Consider the following 18,368-nt stretch of genomic DNA (forward strand, 5'->3'; position numbering starts at 1 on the left):
TTCGCCTTCGTTAAGCTTAACCCCCCTTCTGCTCTTCCTCTTGTCCGCTCAGTCAATCAAACGGAGATCGATGCTAAAGTTGGGACATGGTGGTACCCCGGTCCGAGTAAACCGGCTGATTTGCGGGGCGTCTACCAGTTCTAATCGTCTAATCACCGTGTTTAAGCGTTTTCCAGGTCAGCGATGTCTGATATCTGATACTACAACAGGATCCTTCATTGCCACGTCATGATGTTCATTTCGACATTTGACCAAATTCCACTGGCATCTGGCTTTCGCTTTCGCATTTGCACAGTTGAAACAAACGAAGCGTTAATTCTGATCTCTTCCATTCTTTCTCATTTATTCTTCATCTCTGTCCATTCGAATATCTATATCTATATCTCCAACTCTGTCTCTATAGCTATTCCGCATATCGCATATCGCATGCATCGACTATAAATTCCCCCATCCCAGCTCCGCTTATCCAGCATCGCACATCCTTACGCTCCTCCTAATACCCCTCTCCTGCCTAAAATCCTTAAATTCTCAAACCCCCAAATCCCCAACTCTCGCAAACCTCACCCAAGCGCATTTGCCTAGTTCCCCTCTCTTTGACAAGAGTCGAACTTACTAGCCGTCTTGGAACATAAACGGCTTAGGTCTAGACAACCTGTGTTCTTCGTTGTGTTCTGTTTCAGAAACGACGAAGAAACGGCGTTGCGTCGTTCCACCCTTGATATTTTATTCTCCCCGAGAGAAGTTTACAGATGATTTATCGAGGACTAAATGACGCTGATATCCTACTATCACATTCACTCTTTTCTCACCTTATGTATGTATACATGTCCGCACAGCATAGCATGCATTGATATCGCATGAAGATAATTTGCCTTGATCAGATGTAGCATTCACACCTAATCGTGTATCCGTTCCACGACCAGTCCGGATCGTCCAAAGGACATGTTCGACACGCTCGCTCTCACTCACTCGCTTCAAAGCTACAGAGAAGCGTGATCATGCGATGTATTCATTAAGATACAAACAACTTATTATTATAGATTATAAAGCTTATATATGTACTTTTGTTGGTGATTGTCGCATGGCATGCTTTACGTATTGATGATGCAGTTTGTTTGCTCTGCTTCATAGCAATCATGATTGTGATGGTGATTGCGGTTGCGGTTGAGAGATTCCTATTAGTGCTGTTCAATTCGGTTGTGTTCTTCTTCATGCGCTCGGTTTGCATGTTACGTCCCGCTTTACAACCCATCACCTTTCCTCAATTTCACTCCTTCTCCCTCCCCTTCTCCTTCTGAACCCTCTCCATCAATATACGAGCCAGGCTTGACTCCAACGGAATTGCCAACCACTCTTCCTTTCCTCCTTTCCAAAGCCCCCAACCCAGTAGATACACCTTTATGCCAAACCTGATCATCCAGATTCGACGCTCCTCCTAATAACGCCACCATCGTCTCCTGGAACCATTCGTTCTTCTTGATATAATGCACCACTACCGTTCCTCCCGATTCACTCTCGTCGCCTAAGAACCTATCTTTTCGCGTGGGTTTCTTCGAGTATATTCTATTTATCTTAGATCGGATATTCTCAGTTTTCGAGAATGTTTGTTGGCGCGTATCTTGTTGCTTTGACTTCGGATCACCGCCAGTAGCAGCAGAAGCAGCAGAGGATTCTCGTAAAAGCGATAAAGGAGATCCTTCGATTAACGCTTCCACTTGCTCAGGGACGGTCATTTCCGTTGACAGAGGTCGATAGGCGACACCGAATTTCGAGACGGACGAATAAGAATGAGCAGCCTCGAGAGAACCGCCCCGCAGAGACAATGTCGAAGGTGATATCCCAGTTTGATTCTCTGCTCGGACTTCCGCAACGGTTGAAGGGAACAAGAACCCATGTGAATAGCTAAATGATATCCGACAAAAAGCATGTCAATGAAGCCCTTTTTCCAAGCGACCGGCAACAAGAACCACTCACACAGTACCGGCTTTGGGATGATCATAGATCCAACACCTCTCTGTGACCCAAACAATCTGTTCTCGCTCAGGATGCATGTTCATCCACTTGGCAACCAGCTTATCCTCTTTGCCTCTTGTCAAAGTCCGCAGAGCAGGCGAAGCGTGTATGTACTGGACGAGGTCGAAAGACATAGCGTAGCATTCTCCAGCCATGAAGGTGTTTTTAACGAGGTCTGGTGGTTGTACTGATTAGCGACAATGCTTTGTGATGCGCAAGAACTGGGATAGGACTTACAGCCCCAAAAGGCTTTCGATCTAGGCGATACCCTCAGGCGCTTTTCTAACTCTCCCAGCATGATGAAACTATCTTCGTCCGCTTTGACGACATAATCAGGCTTCTTTTCACCTTTCCATATGGGAGGTAATCGAAGTTGCTGGTCGGTTGCGCTTGAGTCATCGGAAGAGATCGTGGGGTATTCCCAATCGGGCACGGTAGCGTTTTCAGCCGCCCAAGAGAAGAAGGCATGTGTTTTACCGCTGTTCATGTTCTCGTCCATGTCCAGCAGTAAGATATCGTTGAAGGCTGAGTAGCACGATAACATCAGTATTGTCCCGAGTGCACCTGCGGAAGTGGTGCGTAAAGAGGGGTAGACTCACCCTCCATCTCAAGCTGAACGGCCTTTTCGAACCTCTTCCTAGGTCTTCCCATGACAAATCGTATCCTTATTCCCTCCGTCCCATCTCTTCTGGACCTCCAGTGGGACGCATAACTTTGTCTGATCATATGTCTTCGTTCCACTCCAGCATCAGTAGTGAAGACGCCTATCAACACACCGACGGGGTTGAGCGATTCGTCCAGCTGCTTGGACGACATCTCAGGGTGGAAAGGCGGTTTGTCGTGCGGATGATAAGGCCATGCAGGATGATGGGGAGTAAGGGGCATCAGAGTCAGGGGTTTCGAGGAGGACGGAGCGAAAGAATTGACAGGGACGGATTCGATGTGTTCGGTAGAGGGGAAAGATGGGTTGGAGCTGACCATCGAGTTGATGTGAGGTGAGGGCAACGAAGGATCTTGGAGAGAGTATAAGGTCGGATAATTGGATGTGCAGTACTGGCGCCATGGTAGCGGTTCTTTATCGGGATTCAGGATATGCTTGATGGTGAACGTCAAGGTCACAGCGAAGGCAGCGAAGAATATCAAGAAGAGGCTCTAAAATATCGACAACACAGCGTCAGAAGCACATTCCGATGTCGTAGAATGCGGTCTACTTCGAAGGCACTCGGTACTCACGATACTCCAAGGCTCCGTCGGGACAAATACCATGACCCTAGCCAACCATTTCGAACCCAGTACTTTCTGATTGACGCTCTTTCTTCGGCTTGTCAAATCACCAGCATCAGACCGACCGCGAGAATGGCCAGACATCAATCTTTCTCTTTCCCTATTCCTGCTTTTCGCAGATATACTGTTCTTTCTACTATCATTCTTCCGTATTATCGAAACTGAGGAATCCGTCGAAGCTGGATTTGAAGTCGATGTTGCAAAGCCAGGTAAAAGCTCGAATAGCCAACCCCAATTCCTGGTGCCTGTAGGTACGAATTTGTTGGCTGAAACGGGGAACCTAATTATCCTTGATGGCGAGCCACCGTTACTGTTTGATAAACTGATTTTCGGTGACACCGGGGCATCGTCTCTATTGTTGGAGGAAGACAGGAGGGATCGCTGCCACCATCCTGATCTAGGGAAAGACAGTGCAGGTCTGTGCGAAGAAGAAGAGGTTGTGATAGGTGAGAAAGGTGAGTTTAAATCGTCTTCTTCGGAGGATCTCGAATCGGATCTACCTGTTCCCCAACCATACCTCGAGCTTGATGTCGATATCGACGTCCTGGGACTGGATCCCGTCCCACTCGAAGAAGGTTGGACATTGGCAGATGCAGCATATTCCGAAGCGAGATCTTGCAGTGATGGATGAGGCGATTGGTGCGGAGTCGGTGCTCTAGAAGGAGAAGGCGACACGAATGGGGAAGCGGGAAGCGATAATGGCAGGATGTTGTATGGGTCTTGAGGTAATGGATGGAGATTCGACGGTGATGCTAAAGGCGCTTGAGAGGGAAGGACAGACGTTCTAGGTGGAGAGACATTGGTGGACGGATAGCCATTATTTAATGGCAATGGTAAAGGAGGGGGCATTGATCTGACATCATTCGCTGAAGGAGGTGTCATGCTGATGAAAGGGGTACTGATCGTCGAGGATGATCCCGATGCGGAGGTTGATGTTGAGGTTGATGATTCACCATATTTGGGTAATCCGCTTGTCGCCATTCTCCAATCCCACTTTCTATGTTTTCTAATGGTCTTACTATTCTCGTCTGAAATGTTCTCCTCGTCTTCTTCCCTTTCGTCGTCAGACTTGGAGTGCTTGTAATGATTCGGAGGTAAAGTCAACCTGTTCCCCGTCAGCCAGCCCAAGGAGGACGAAGAGGCGGGTACAGAGGGAGGGGACTTCAGCAAGCTTGATTGTCTACTCCTTGGTGAAGTATACGAATTCGAATTTGGGTTTGAGGTCGGGGTCGAAAGAGACGGTCTTCGCCTGGTTATACCAGAATGACTACCGTACTCCTGAGTCGGAGTATGGACGTCTGAGCCGGTTGTCACTGCGTTGCTATTATTATAATGAAAAGTATCGTCAATTGACAACCGCTTGAGCGGGTTGCTGTGTGTTTTCTCTTTTATCGAAGGAATATTGCCGTTCTTCTCGTGGTGATGGTGTTGGTAATGCTGAGGATGAATGTGTTCGGAGTGATTCGAATGTCGATGTATGTGATGAGACTGTGAGCGAGATATCGAGATTGGCCTGAGATGTTTATGGCTCTTCGAGGGCGACGAAGGAAGATTTGAAGGTGTAGCTGTTGGCGTGGCCGTTGATAAGGAGAAGTAATCTCGGTCACCGTCCGTGCTCACACTGGTGCTTGAGCTCGTACTGGATCTGACTGCGCTTGTGTGTGGGTTTGATCTTGACCTCGACCTTGGGTGCGAGGTTGAGGCTGACGAGAGCCAAAGGGAGCTTTCGACTCCCGTTGATCTGGAAGGTCCAGCAGCAATAGGTTGATTCTGATATTGATATTGAGGCGAAGTTATTTTAGCAGTGCTGCGGGTTGAGGTTGATGAACAAGGTGAAGGCGGGATAGTCGTAATTGTAATTTCAGCTGGTGAGTTATCGCTATTCACCTTTGACGTCCTACCCTTACCATCTCCAACAACATCTACACTTCCTTGACTGTTGCTTTCGCTTGTATTGCTTTGACTAAATATATTCGATTGATGATCAACGTTAACCCCGGGAAGGTTGTTTTTGATCATATTCTGATTTTCTATTTCCTGTTCTTCCTCCTCTTCTAAACAGTAGTTGGCATGTTCGGTATCAAACTAGACTAGTAGTGAATTGGGTGAGTTATGCAATTGACTGTTGATTGGTTCCTATGTGAATCTTGTCTCAGGTTGATGGGATCTAAACATAGGTCTTTAAGGTGACTTGTGGATTTTTGATGGTCGGACCGAAGCGAGGTAAGATATTCGAATGGAATGGAATCAACCAACCCTGCCTTTGCCTTTGCCTTTCGCTGTTTTGCTATTTCGTTATTTCGCTTTACGTTTAGGACAGGTATATTCAAAAAGCGATGAAGGACGGAATGTATCTATTTCTTTTCTACTTCTATTTGAGGAATCTATACTCTATACTCTATGCAGCAATACTCAAGGCAAAGGTGGAATCTCGAAGAAAAGACCTTGAAACGAGAAGCCAGAGAGAGAGCCCCAAACACATGCATCCAAAACTAACTTACCGAGTGCATGTATGGTAATTAGGAATGTAGTACGCAATAGCATTATTATTACTTAGGACATTAGGAATTTCTATTGGTTGCTTGATTGGGACGTTGGAATTTCCTAATATCGATTACAGGATCAGGATGGGGAATGCAGGACAACAGGAACAGGGTAAAAACCTCAACCTTGCTTTGACTTTTTAGTTGAAATCATCAGGGTAGAGAAGCACGGGTTATTTTCCGCAGTCAAGGGAAAAATCCAATAACTCAATAATTCAAAAACAACCTGCTGCGCATTTTGGATTTTATCATGGAACCTGTATGGCGAAATGATCCCGCTTCGTACAGCACATGCGCCTTGACTGGCGGACTAGTACTAGATCTAATGTTTTGAGCGAGATGTGTTTTACGTATGTGGCGTTCCGTTCATACGTATAACAGAATTGCCCCGCACATCGAAACTAAGTGATGCGCAGTCAAGAGTGCTTGAACTCATTGCGAAACAAGGCAACAAGTGATCTACTACAGGCTTAGGTACTGCGGATAGAATTTAGTCTGTATTCTACCGCTGCTACTACTCCGTCTTGGCACGCCGGTGTCCAAGATCCGTAGTGCCGAATGAGTCGCAAATGGGCAGTAAATGCATACAGTAGTACAACTCACATTGCCTGCTACAGTTCTAGAAGTCATTGCCACAACAAGTTTTAGCCATATGAGAGGCAAACTCAGCTAAGGGGTTGATCTCTGTGACCGACTCTGCGTTTGCGATGGACCTTGACCTTGACCTTGCGCTTTACCTCTTCCCCTACCTCTTCCTCTTCCCGCATTCCCATTACTGCTACCATTCCCATTCCCATTTCCGCCTTGTTCCTCGTTATTTCCAGACCAACTTGACTGGTTGCTAGTACTATTACTATTGTTATTGTTGCCGTTACTGTTATGAGTGTTCTTATTGGAGCTTTTCCTAGATCTCGGTTGTCTCGGCGTATTAGGCGTTGAAGTTGACGTTGTATTTGTGTTTGTCGTGATCGCGTTCGTGTTCGCAGACGGGCTGAATGTGGATGCAGAGGTGTTCTGGGCTCGTAAAGGCGGGAAAGCTGTGGGATTTGAAGAAGGAGAAGCTGGTCTTTCTGCTGGCGGTTTGAATCCCTACCACGAATCAAATTCATAAGTTAATTGTCGAAATCAATTGAACAAGTATCCAAACAATTCACGAATTGAGGGATGAGACGGTACACGGAGCGATGAGCGAGAAGAGGAGAAAGCTTACAAGCTTATGACCCTCATTGAATACATTATCCATCAAAGCCCTAAACTCGTCTCCATCATCGTCCCTTTCCACGTATTCCCTGTACAGCTTGTAGAGCAGTAAAGCGAATTTGGAATCTTCGATCGAATCGTGTGAATTCGTTTGTATATCCTTCTTCAATAGGTACCAAGCTAAGAATTTGAGCGATAATTTACGTTGTCGGCCCGGGATAGTGAAGATGTGTACTGTGTCCATGACTTGTTCAGAGGGGATAAAAATGTCTGCATTGTCATCACCACCACACCAAATCAGATCAGTGATCTGCTATTCTTCGACTTGGGAGTAGCGAGTCATAGAAGCCCGACAAGTAAAAACGATGACTCACTGATCGTCCTGAAATCTTTGGCTAACCCATGACCGATGAAGATACATCCCAGATCGACCACTGCCTTGCACCGTTAGCACTCATACAAATGTTCACATAATCACTTTAACACCCCGATGGGAAAAATAGACAATGAGCACTCACATAGTCTTAGCTTCTTGTAAGCCACTTTTAGCGGTACAAGCGTATGCGGCGAATTATTCGGATCCAAATCTCCAGCTATCATTGACACCGTCGTATCAGCGTTTTCATTCGTGTACCATACAAAAAAACGGAGACGTGTAAGATGTGTGGCCAGGCGAGGAGGACAAGCAAAGCGCAAAAAAACAGCATTTCACTCACCTTTGATACCCGAAAACTCCGTCAAGTAATCAACGACGGTTTCCGAAGTATGTATATAATCATCTATGAACGGCACGCCCTCTTTCTCTCCTTGTCCGCGCAAAACAGAGACACGCGCAAGTGACATATGCGACGGACGAAGTATATTCTTCGTTCCGTCCGAACGGAACTCCATTTCCTCCTGTTGAAGAGCCACAAATTCCGCGTCAATAGCAACCAGCGTTCCGGGGGTCGGTAATTCGCTCGGAGTGAAGACGGTGTGCTTGATCAGAGCGTTCCGCCTGTTCCACGCGATCGAGACGTCTTTCAACAATACACTCGGATCAATCGATTTAGGTAAACCCGATAAATCAAGTAAAGAGTCGGTATCAATTCGTTGCAGGATGATTACTGAGGGTACTTTCCATTGGCCGGGAAAGGTGAACACTTCGTCCTCGGTTACTTGCCGTACGAGGAAATCATTGAACATGATCCAATTCGATTCCGTTGCCATTCCGGTCTCATTAGTAGGCTCATTCTCTTCACCCGGCACTGCCAAGGAGAATTTTCAATAACGATCAGCTTGACTGGATCTATTACCTTGGAATGCGTGGTGCAAGATATCTCACCCTTGACGAAAGAGACTAGATGGGCTGGTGTATTCTCGTCCTCCTGAATTTGCACAACCAGACTCTTGACCTCGTACTCCGATTTTTCCGTGTCATTCCCTTCGAGCGTGACGATAGGCTGCAGGAAACGGTCAGACGATTTATCGGTCTTCCAATGCTCGTACAGTTCGCTGGAGTTCATCATCGTGTTCACACTCAGAATTGGCGGTAGGGGGTTTTGCAGATCTGGCGAGAATGATCGTTTGGAATCTAGGGGTGTGAAGGATTTGCAATTGCTACAAACTGCTTTTGTTGTATTTTCTCTGAATATCGAAGACCGTAGTAAATCATCGAATTTGACCGGGACAGTGGTCTACCCAATCAACCATACCGTAGTGAGCACGATGATGCCATCAGGAAAAGTAATAGCAATCGCTCATCGGGAGCAAAACTCACCTTCTTCGGATGTATCAGGTCGACAGCATGTAATGTCGTATCCCTGGCCGAGACGAATCCACAGCTCCGACACGTATTGGTAGTCTTGATCTGAAGTCCGAGAACCTGATCAATTGCAGAAACAGTGTTCTTCTCCTTGTCTAAAGATAAATCCCCTATACTTTTGGTGCGTACGTTGAAAGTATCTCCCTCGACGATTGATTCGTTACTGAACGTTGAAAGCAGCCAACGGTTGAAATTCTGTATCAGGGACCCGTAAGGTGCAGTAGATTTATCGTTATCGTCCATCAACCCCAAAGCAGATGCTATTCATGTAATTTGTCAGCTTAGCGATTGGCGGTTTCGATCAACCAGGAAGGTAGGATATACCTTGTGGAGTCGCACTGAATGCTCGCGAGAAATTACTGGCTTGACAATTCCTTCCTTTGGCATCTTCCAGCATTCTGAACAGAAATCCAGCTTCGCACAAGAGACAATGCTCCTTCTTGCAATCCACGCAGATATGCGCTGTCGCAACTTTCCGTATCGGCAGTATATAATGAATTGCTTGCAGCAAAGCATTTGTGTATGAGTTGAGGATATCGGTCTCGAGTCCCGAGTAAGTGGTCCGGTTATAATATCTAGATACGTGATTTGCGTGCACTCGTCAGCTGATCTGGAACACGACCGTATGAGATGGACACGCATACTCAAAGTCAAAGTCCTCTATACCGAATTTCGAATACTTGATCTCCACTTTCCTATAGTATTTGGGTATCTCGCCGTCCCCTTCTTCAGCTTCGTCACGATCATCGGTACTATTCCGCCGATTGGGCTTTTTCGACTGTTTGTTCTTTTTGTCCTTCTCACTCCTAAATCTCGGCTCGCTATCCCTTCGCCCACTCAACGAATGTCCATTGGTCGTATTATTCACATTCTTGCCGGCACCCGGACGTGAGGGTATAACGTATCTTTTTCCTTTCAGTTCTTTAGGCGTCGTCGCATAACCAACAAAGTCTACCATCTTCATCGAATTCAGTACGGTCGTCGGGACCGGTAGAGGGGGATTGTAGAACGGCGAGAATTCTGTAGCGTATAAATCAGGTGGGAAGTTGGATAACAGTGCTTCAGAATAATAAGGCATTCCAATCAGATTAAGCGGTGTCGTCTCTTCCCATACGATAGGCGGAAGAGTATCAGCTTGATCAGGCCATTCGGGTTTGATGCCTTCATACCCGTTGAAAGTCGGCAGTACCATTTGACCGTTCTCGTCCAGCTGAGCAGTCTCCCCGGTGTCGTATTGCGTCCACAGATGCAGGTGTCCATCGGCGTCACCGAAAGCGAGGTAGTCACCACGGGGTGATAAGGCCATACTGGTGACATACGAGTTGACGTCGAGCTGTTGGAAGGTCGATGCAGCTGAGCCGCCTGACATGTCGACGGACTGCAACATCCCTTGTTGTGAAGATATGACGAGCTTCGAAGGATCTGTAGGATGTAGCAAAGCGAAAGCCGGACCTGCCGGGAAAGATATAGGAGGTAACGGTCGAAGAGTTCGGATGTCATATATCTTGACTAGAGGATCAGGCATTGGGTGTCCTTGCCTGTTGGCGATCGAATGATGGGAGTCAGCTCGAGCCTGGAAATTGTATCGTAATATTATTCAAGCAAATAGAGCTCTCAATCTGTCTTGGCAAGAAAAAAGGGGATCGCAAAGCCGTTGGAGAAGATCACTCACATATGTGTCCATCCCCACGTACATACCAGATTCCCTTGCACGTCCGCCCCGCTCAGCCCACCCGTATGCGCCTGAACCGGTATTATAGTATTTAGACTCTTATAAGCAGTCCTCGGGTCCAATAAGTTGATCTGACCAGATAACGAAGCAGAGAGCACTGCTCGATTGGAAGACGAAGGTGCCATCTTTACAATGCTCGCTTCGTTGGATTCAATCCTCCGGACTATCTCCCCTCTCGACGTATTCGCCAATATCATCTGGCCGTTGCCTCCTGCTAAGACTTCGTGGGAATTCGTGGGGTTTGGGGTCATCGTTCGAAGGGATCGAGTGGGGTCGCTAGAGAGATTGACTCCATTATAAGCATGATGTCACAAGGCAAGGCAAGATAAGGTAAGACGAGGCAAGTAAGTCATGACGGCCACGTCTATACAGGTCTTGCCTGCTCTGCCTACTCCTCTGATACTGAGTAGCAAGCACATGTCCGAGCACAAGGGGCAAGATAATCTCGGCTCGAAGTCAAACTCATTCCCAAGCTTGGACTCACCTAACAGTCCATTTCGCTCGACCTCCCCTCATCCGTCCCCCTATTCCCCCCTCTGCCAGTGTCCAGACATCCCTGTCCGTGATTCTTATCTCCTTAACACCCATATTCATACCCATGCCCATACCTAACAACGCCCCGCCCATGAACCCGTTCGCTGACGGTAGATTCGAGCGTGCTCCATGCGCAGGGAATTGTACGTTCCGCGTCAACGAAAGTGGTGTACATAACGCAGTGACCGTCCCAGAGGAGGTTCCGAGCCATAATGTATCGGAGAAAGAGTCGAACTCGATGGTGGTCGGTACGGGTTTCGGGTCTATAGATTGCGGAGGGAGAGGAAGGAGATGTAATGGGTTATATGTCATCGTACTGTTTTTGCTTTGGATTTCTTGATCCTTCTCATCCCGCGAGAAAGCTTTAGAGTACGTTCTATGACACTGACAGACAAGCTATGCTGGAGGTTGATGCTTCTCTAGACTAAGGGGTCATGTGAAAGAAAGGAAATGCGAGTAATGTCTGATTCACTCCCTAGCAACAGTGACGCGCTATCAACCTCCACATTACAACTTCCGACTTTCGGACGAAAAGAAGTCAATCTAGATACGGACAAGAAGCGTGATTGCTATGCGCGAGCGCAATGCAGCAACAGAAAGCAGCAAGCGAGCGTCCATGTATACATTCCAGCTCATAGGACCTCTCATAGTCGCGTCATTTCATGTGGTTCGTATCTATGCACATCCCCAACTCCTATATTGCCACGTCAACCGCTCCCGATCCAACTATAAATCCTTCTTTGCCTCTGTCTCTGCCTCATCCTGCACTGCTGGCTTATTCTTCAGCTTCAAGCTCTTCTCACCTTTATAGTTGTCCATCGCGTTCAATCGTTCAGGCAAGGTAGGATGACTGTGGTGGTACATCGAGTAAAGCCAATCATTATGAGGCGACGACAAGTTCGTGATATGCAACTTGATCAATGCGGAAGATAAATCGGATCTCTTATCGAGCTGAACTGCGAATTCATCTGCATCCCCATTGCTGTTCCTTCAGCACCACCCATGACTTTTACCGTAAAACGATGGTGATTAGAATTTATGACTCACCGGCTTGGTACTCCATTCTTCTGGTCTCGGCGTTCAAGAAGAACTTGACCAAAGCGTCAGTGGGCTCAAAGACAAGTTGGAATAACATGAATCCGATACAGATCGGTTGAGGCGCCTTGACAGCCAAAGAAGGGTCGAAGCCGAATGAAGCGTAGAGCGACTTGTTGTTGATGAAGATGGAGAAGATGGTGAGAGTCAATAAAAGGTGGAGTTGGGTGACGAGAAGGAGCTTGGTTGGGTGAGCTATGTACGAGACGTCAGCTAGGCTGAAGTGTGCGACGATCTCGAGAAACTCCTCACCATGATACCAATGACCGAGTTCATGACCTATCAATAGCGTATCAGCCTACTGTTCCAAACCCACTAAGACACAAAGATAACGTACCGAGTACAGCAACGACTTCGTCGACTGAGCTGTCTTTGATCAAGGTATCATAAATGACGATATGCTTAGACCAAGGAAGTCCGTAGAAATAGCTGATACAATGATACCTCAGCTTGCTGCCTGATTTAGGACCAAGTTAAGCCGTAACTTACGCATTCGAGTGAGAGGATCGTTTACTTCCGTCAATCACGTAGAGGTGCTTGAGCGGGAAACCTAGCTGTCCAGCAAGCTCTTCGACCTCGCTTCGAAGTTCGCCTTGAGGGAGAGGTTCGAGCTTGTTGAAGAGCGGCTGGACTGTGCGGATGAGAGTTTATTGAAGTCACTATTTGTCAGCTATTTGGAAATCTAAGTTCAAAGGGACAGCTGACTTACTAAAAGTTGGATAGACAATCTGGAGAGTCAACTGGATAGAGATCCTACCAACCGAGAAATGAGTGCGTAAGTCCACTATGGCTCGGACAGCTGGAAGGGGGAAGCAAACGCACAAGAAGACCATCAACCAAGGTACGAAGCCCTTTCCAGCCCACTCAATAACCTTCAAGAACCCAGCCAAGACAGGCAGACCAATCACAGCGGCCAAAGCATAAGTCTTGATTGTATCCATCACCCAGAGCTTCTTTGTCGACTTGTTGAAACCGTGTTTCTGTTCCAGGACGAAAGTCTGGAAATATGACCACGGCAAGCCAGGGAGGGACGACAGTACAGTGAGGATAGTCATCCAGGTAAGGGAATGAGTGATCTATCCAAGTGATCACAATAGACCTATATCAGTATCGGGTCGATCGGGTCGAGTCTTAGGAGATTGAGTACTCAGAAGCTGAAGGTATGAGTGAGTGTAGAGCGAAGGCGTACCACTCGATTAGGACTGATCCCGACAGAACTCAATAACCGACCAGAGTAACTCCATAATCCGGAATAAGCCCCAAACTTGATCAGACCCCATCCCAAGAACTGGTCAAAGATCAATTTGAGGAGGGCAAACCTGGTCTTGTCTTTACTGTACGATTGGGCTTTCGTGAAAGTCTCTTTGGAGAGATGCTGTTTAAGTGCGGGAGGAGGAAGTGGTCTTTCGTAGCATGGCAATTGGCGTCGTCTGAACATGACATGATTTCACCATCAGCACCAGTTGATACATCCGAAAGCAGTGTCATTCTCAAGCACAAGGTTAGCTGATGGATGAATCTGACTCACAAGACATAGACTTCGAAAGCTGTCTGCACCCAAGTAGACAAGACAACAAGTTCTTTGTAGTTGATATTTGGATTATCGAAGATTCCAGCTAGGTAGGTGATGATCCCATCTACAGTAGCTACGACAGAGTTGGTCATCTTGTTGTTGGACGTCTTTGCGTTGGGAATGAATTCAGAAGGTTGAGAATGACAGTCAAAGAAGCCGAGCTGTCTTCTACTGCATCATGATCATGTCTCCCATTGTTCTCCACTTTCCATCGTCACCGACTGGCTACAATTACGTGGAATCTCCGCCAAGTGACATTTCCACGTGGCATCTTAACGCGTAAAATCCAGCTAAGCTGAAAGCAAGACTCGATATCATGCATGCCCCCGCATCTTGCGACGATGTCATACACATCCATCTTGCTATCTCCACTCGACCAGAATCATCTCGCAGGAAGCATCGGACCAATTTTCAGCGGAGTCACCAGGGACAGATCAGAATGAGGCTCTCGTCAGCACTTCTAGCTCTACCGCTACTGACAGCTGTCAAAGTGAGTGAACCTGCTCTGCCCTTCTCCCAGCGCTCCGCGGAAGCTGAACATCCACTGTACATTACACAGGCTCTGCATTTCTACTTCGAATCCAACGAAAGGCGATGTTTCATGGAAGAACTACCGAGCGATACGATCGTAGAAGGTATGCCCGCCCTTAGCGATGCTTCGTTCGATTGCTCAACTCGTACGGGCTGAACGGAAAGTTGAAAAGCTAATCTACGCCATGGGATCCGCAGGTCATTACAAAGCTTATATATGGGATGAGCCAGCGAACACCTGGAAGATGGATGAAGAACTCGGAATACATGTAGCCGTAGAGGTGGGCCACACTTATCCCATCGCTAAACGAAACACGCTTTTCATTCCCCTTTCTAGCACTTGGCTTTGAAAAGGAGACTGAGGAGGAGGGAGAGGTGTACGAGGAAACAGTCCAGCTGATCTGACTCTGTACTCTGCGGGACTATAGGAACTCTCATCAGGTCATACAGTCGTAAACACCCGTGGACCCCCCGACGGGCGATTTACATTCACATCCCATGAACCGGGGGACCACAATATCTGTTTACATTCCAATATCACCGGCGGATGGTTGACGAACCAGCATATCAAGTTGTATTTGGATATCAACGTCGGGAGCTCCAAAGCAGACAACGAGTGAGTCGAGCTCGATCCCAACCCCGATACCGAATTTGAGACTGGTCGGATCGAACCATCATCTTTCTACCTGATTATAAATAATCTAGCTTAATCGCAATACCGTTCTTCATCGAACACCCTCCTCTGCGTACTTACTGATGGTCAAATCAATCTTGTTCGCGGCTGACGCATGCACCCGCAGAGCCGACTCAAGCCACGTAACCACCCTCTCCTCCAAGCTGCGTGAACTGAACAACAAGGTAGCCGACATACAGCGAGAACAACGATACATGCGAGAAGTCGAAGCTACCTTCCGAGACGCGAGCGAATTGACCAATTCACGAGCAGTGTGGTGGAGTCTGTTGCAGATCGGCGTATTGATTGGTGCGGGGGTATGGCAGATGAGGTACTTGAAGGTGAGCCCTGGCCGATCCGCTTTCACGCATTCACGCATTCACGCTTTCAAATCAGTCCGTTTCCATCAATCATCCGCTGAGAATCGTTTCTGAATGCACGCCGATGGGTCTTAGGTATACTTTGAAGATAAGAAATTACGATGATCCCATGTAGAAGTAGGAGTATGGATAGCTCGCCCCGTAGTAGAGCGAGAATACGCTCATTCACAATGTCAAATGCTATTCGAACAAGCAATGCATGTCTTCTTCACTGGCCGCACGCCCAATGAAACCGGCTGTCAATTGCAACCAATCAGATCATGCAATATAGGAAACCGAGCGCTGTGAATCCATAAACAAACGCAGATGCAAATTATCCATGCAAAATAAGGCAGGTATGGTGTGTGCACTAACATAAACGGGCAGGCAACCGATCTAAGTGTCTATCTAATAGATTTGAAAGAAGACGCGATTACGCGAATTACACTTCGAAGGAGTCCACTTGGGACTCGTTCCCTTCTTGCCAAGCCTTGACATTCAATCCTCCATTACGTTGAACAACAACTTCCAAAATCAAGTTACCCGCTGCTTTCACATCGACTTGTACTCCGCCTAAAGCTTTGACCTTTTTCGTGATTGGAGTTTTGATCTCTTCGTCTTCTTCCTCCTCATCGTCCTCGTCTTCCTCATCATCATCTTCCGATTTCTCAATTGGTGGTCGTTCAACTTTGGTCACTTTGACTTCGTGGTTCCCTTCCCATAATTCCAATCCTACCGATCCAGCCTTCTCCACGGGTATGGCCACTCTTCTTCGGACGGGTAACGGTGCTCCCGAATCCACCACAACGACCAATTCATCCGATTCTTGTCCTGGGACAACTAAACCGATCGGAGCAGAAGTGACATCAACTTTCTCCTTAGTCGAGCTCAGTACATCCTCAACCTTCAGATCATCGTCCTTGAGGTTTTCAAGATGTAAAGCTTGGAGAGCGCATCCGATAGCGATAACTTCCGAGGGGTCGATAGTGGAAGTCACAGGAGTAGTTGGGGAGACGAGGAGAGATAAGTGTTGTTGTAAACCGGTGAACAAGGTCGAAGCTCCAGCCAAGAGAATCTCGTCGATCTCAGCCAAATCTAACCCGGCTTCCTTGACGACTTCAGTCAATTTGTTTCCTACTTGTCTGTAGACGCCCGAAGCCAATCCATCGAATCTTAATCGGTTGATGGAGGACGATAGATCGTAGCCGTCCTTGAGCGATTCTACGGCGCAAGTAGCGGCACCGGATGAGGCGGAGAGGGATCGTTTGGTGTGTTCGACGGCAAGAACAAGCTTGGCATCGGCTCGTTTGTCAGCGGCAGAAGCATCGGGACCGCATGGTAAGTCGAGAGCAACTTTGGTCTTCTTGGTGAATTCTTTTGAGAAGTGTTTGAGCAGCTACAGATGCGACCGAATCAGCTGGGACTGTCTTGATAACTTGGTTCCTTTGGGTTCGAGATATTCTGAGGTATTACTCACCAGGTTGTCGAACTCTCTGCCACCCAATCGATCGTCTCTGCCCTTGTTCAAGACGGTGTATTCACCTTCCGAGACTTGTACCACACTGACGGCCAAACTGGTTTCTCCCATGTCCAAGACAACCACCTTCTTATCTCTCTTCTCTTCCTCGCCGGCAGATCCTTCCTCCGGTTTACCCAACAGCCCTCTGTTCTTCCTTTCTTCCGATAGACCCACTCGGTATCCTACCAACACGGCAGCGGCCTCGTCCAGCACTTGTAACACAGCAATCCCGGCGTCTTGAGCAGCCTTTTTCAGGGCGTCATGTTGAGCAGAGGTGAACCATGTTGGCGCAGAGACGACACAGGCGGTCGGCTTGACGCCCAGGAAATCGGTAGCGGAGGTCAGGAGGGTCGAGAGGAATAAAGAGGTGACTTCAGGTACGGTTATCGTCTGTGTGGAAGGGACGGGTTCGAGAGCTGCAGGGTTGGGGGTAGCGGTTCCGCTTGCTGCGGCTGATCGAGGGTTAGAGGCGGGTTTAGGAGGAGGGACGAGGATGTCAACTGTGTAAGCGGGTGTTTTGGAGTCGGCGAGTAAAGGAGCGGTCAAGATTGTCGTGTGGTCTACTTCGTCGTAACTACATCCTCTAATTAGCATCACAATTGACACAGGAATGAGGTAAAGGGACCTCACGTGTGGCCAAGAAGATTTCGGAATCCCATGATTGTGTTTTTACCATTCTTGACGAGATGAGGTAGAGCTCCATTACCGATGTACTATCGTCAAAGTCAGCCAGTCAAGTTAAATGTGACTATAACAAGAGAAAACTACTCACGATTTGTTCGCCGACATAAGAGATAGCACAGGCAATTTGCCTTTCACCTTCCTCGTTGGCAATACATGTCGGGTGGCCTTCCTGCAAAACCATCCGAATTTTGAATCAGTATTTGGTTGTCATAAGCGCGAGGAATGGACTGACCTTGTCAATGACAGCTATGGAAGCGTAAGATTGACCAAAGTTGATACCTAGGATAGTCCTGAGCGCGCCATGAGTCAGCCCACTTACTCGTCTTGCCCCCTTGAAGCGGAATGAGAGCTCACATTTTGTTTTTAGCTGTTTACTGATAGTATCTCACAGCTTTTTAAGTGGTTTCGGAGGGTATATATGAATGTGGATATAAAGGTATTTCCTTCAACCTTTCGAAAAATCCAATCCACTTTGAGCTCAAAATCTAGCTAGCGTGGCCCCTTGCAGCTGCCACGTTTATTGCATATTTCCGATACTCCTCGAGGATCGTCACGCGGTGTTAGCTCATGTGGCGTTTCCTGGTACGTTAGTTCTTTATCGCACTATCGCTCGGACCTTCCGCTAATTTAGCTTACTCTCGCGATTGTTTTCTTTGTCGCAGTAAACCCGATACCATCATTCAGCCATGATGTATATACATACATATGTTATACGCTACCCGTCAAGATACACCTCGGCGACAGCTATGAGATGGCCGCGATGTATAGTATGAAGTGATGCTGTGATGAGGCAGCGTCATAGTGCGGGATGACATGGTTGTGTG

At 47.5% G+C, this 18,368-nt stretch overlaps 5 protein-coding genes across 5 annotated transcripts; 1 reads left to right on the top strand and 4 right to left on the bottom strand.

Moving 5' to 3' along the window:
• Window positions 1-1,241: 1,241 nt before the first annotated feature.
• On the bottom strand, window positions 1,242-5,316 carry I303_101598 (uncharacterized protein; the record flags this gene model as incomplete). Its single annotated transcript, XM_065968373.1, has 5 exons — window positions 1,242-1,902; window positions 1,975-2,188; window positions 2,251-2,538; window positions 2,613-3,165; window positions 3,247-5,316. 5 exons carry the CDS (start codon window positions 5,314-5,316, stop codon window positions 1,242-1,244), a joined length of 3,786 nt encoding a protein of 1,261 aa, XP_065824445.1.
• Window positions 5,317-6,509: 1,193 nt separating this feature from the next.
• On the bottom strand, window positions 6,510-11,422 carry I303_101599 (uncharacterized protein; the record flags this gene model as incomplete). Its single annotated transcript, XM_065968374.1, has 11 exons — window positions 6,510-6,929; window positions 7,051-7,310; window positions 7,415-7,474; window positions 7,559-7,633; window positions 7,757-8,287; window positions 8,365-8,716; window positions 8,800-9,104; window positions 9,169-9,419; window positions 9,489-10,382; window positions 10,517-10,852; window positions 11,061-11,422. The coding sequence occupies 11 exons, from the start codon at window positions 11,420-11,422 to the stop codon at window positions 6,510-6,512; spliced, it is 3,846 nt and encodes a 1,281-aa protein (XP_065824446.1).
• Window positions 11,423-11,836: 414 nt separating this feature from the next.
• I303_101600 (uncharacterized protein) lies at window positions 11,837-13,870 on the bottom strand (the record flags this gene model as incomplete). The annotated part of the gene is made up of 9 exons (XM_018405609.1): window positions 11,837-12,078; window positions 12,158-12,400; window positions 12,458-12,484; window positions 12,543-12,634; window positions 12,695-12,836; window positions 12,915-12,958; window positions 13,028-13,281; window positions 13,395-13,635; window positions 13,734-13,870. 9 exons carry the CDS (start codon window positions 13,868-13,870, stop codon window positions 11,837-11,839), a joined length of 1,422 nt encoding a protein of 473 aa, XP_018265890.1.
• Window positions 13,871-14,217: 347 nt separating this feature from the next.
• I303_101601 (uncharacterized protein) lies at window positions 14,218-15,467 on the top strand (the record flags this gene model as incomplete). The annotated part of the gene is made up of 6 exons (XM_018405608.1): window positions 14,218-14,268; window positions 14,338-14,413; window positions 14,508-14,590; window positions 14,738-14,925; window positions 15,110-15,323; window positions 15,438-15,467. The coding sequence occupies 6 exons, from the start codon at window positions 14,218-14,220 to the stop codon at window positions 15,465-15,467; spliced, it is 642 nt and encodes a 213-aa protein (XP_018265889.1).
• A 316-nt stretch (window positions 15,468-15,783) lies between these two features.
• I303_101602 (uncharacterized protein) lies at window positions 15,784-18,221 on the bottom strand (the record flags this gene model as incomplete). Its single annotated transcript, XM_065968375.1, has 7 exons — window positions 15,784-16,737; window positions 16,819-16,983; window positions 17,035-17,434; window positions 17,491-17,573; window positions 17,633-17,713; window positions 17,777-17,834; window positions 18,181-18,221. The coding sequence occupies 7 exons, from the start codon at window positions 18,219-18,221 to the stop codon at window positions 15,784-15,786; spliced, it is 1,782 nt and encodes a 593-aa protein (XP_065824447.1).
• Between the last annotated feature and the right edge of the window lie 147 nt (window positions 18,222-18,368).

This window comes from Kwoniella dejecticola, chromosome 2, assembly GCF_000512565.2.
Source record: "Kwoniella dejecticola CBS 10117 chromosome 2, complete sequence".
Classification (NCBI taxonomy): domain Eukaryota; kingdom Fungi; phylum Basidiomycota; class Tremellomycetes; order Tremellales; family Cryptococcaceae; genus Kwoniella; species Kwoniella dejecticola.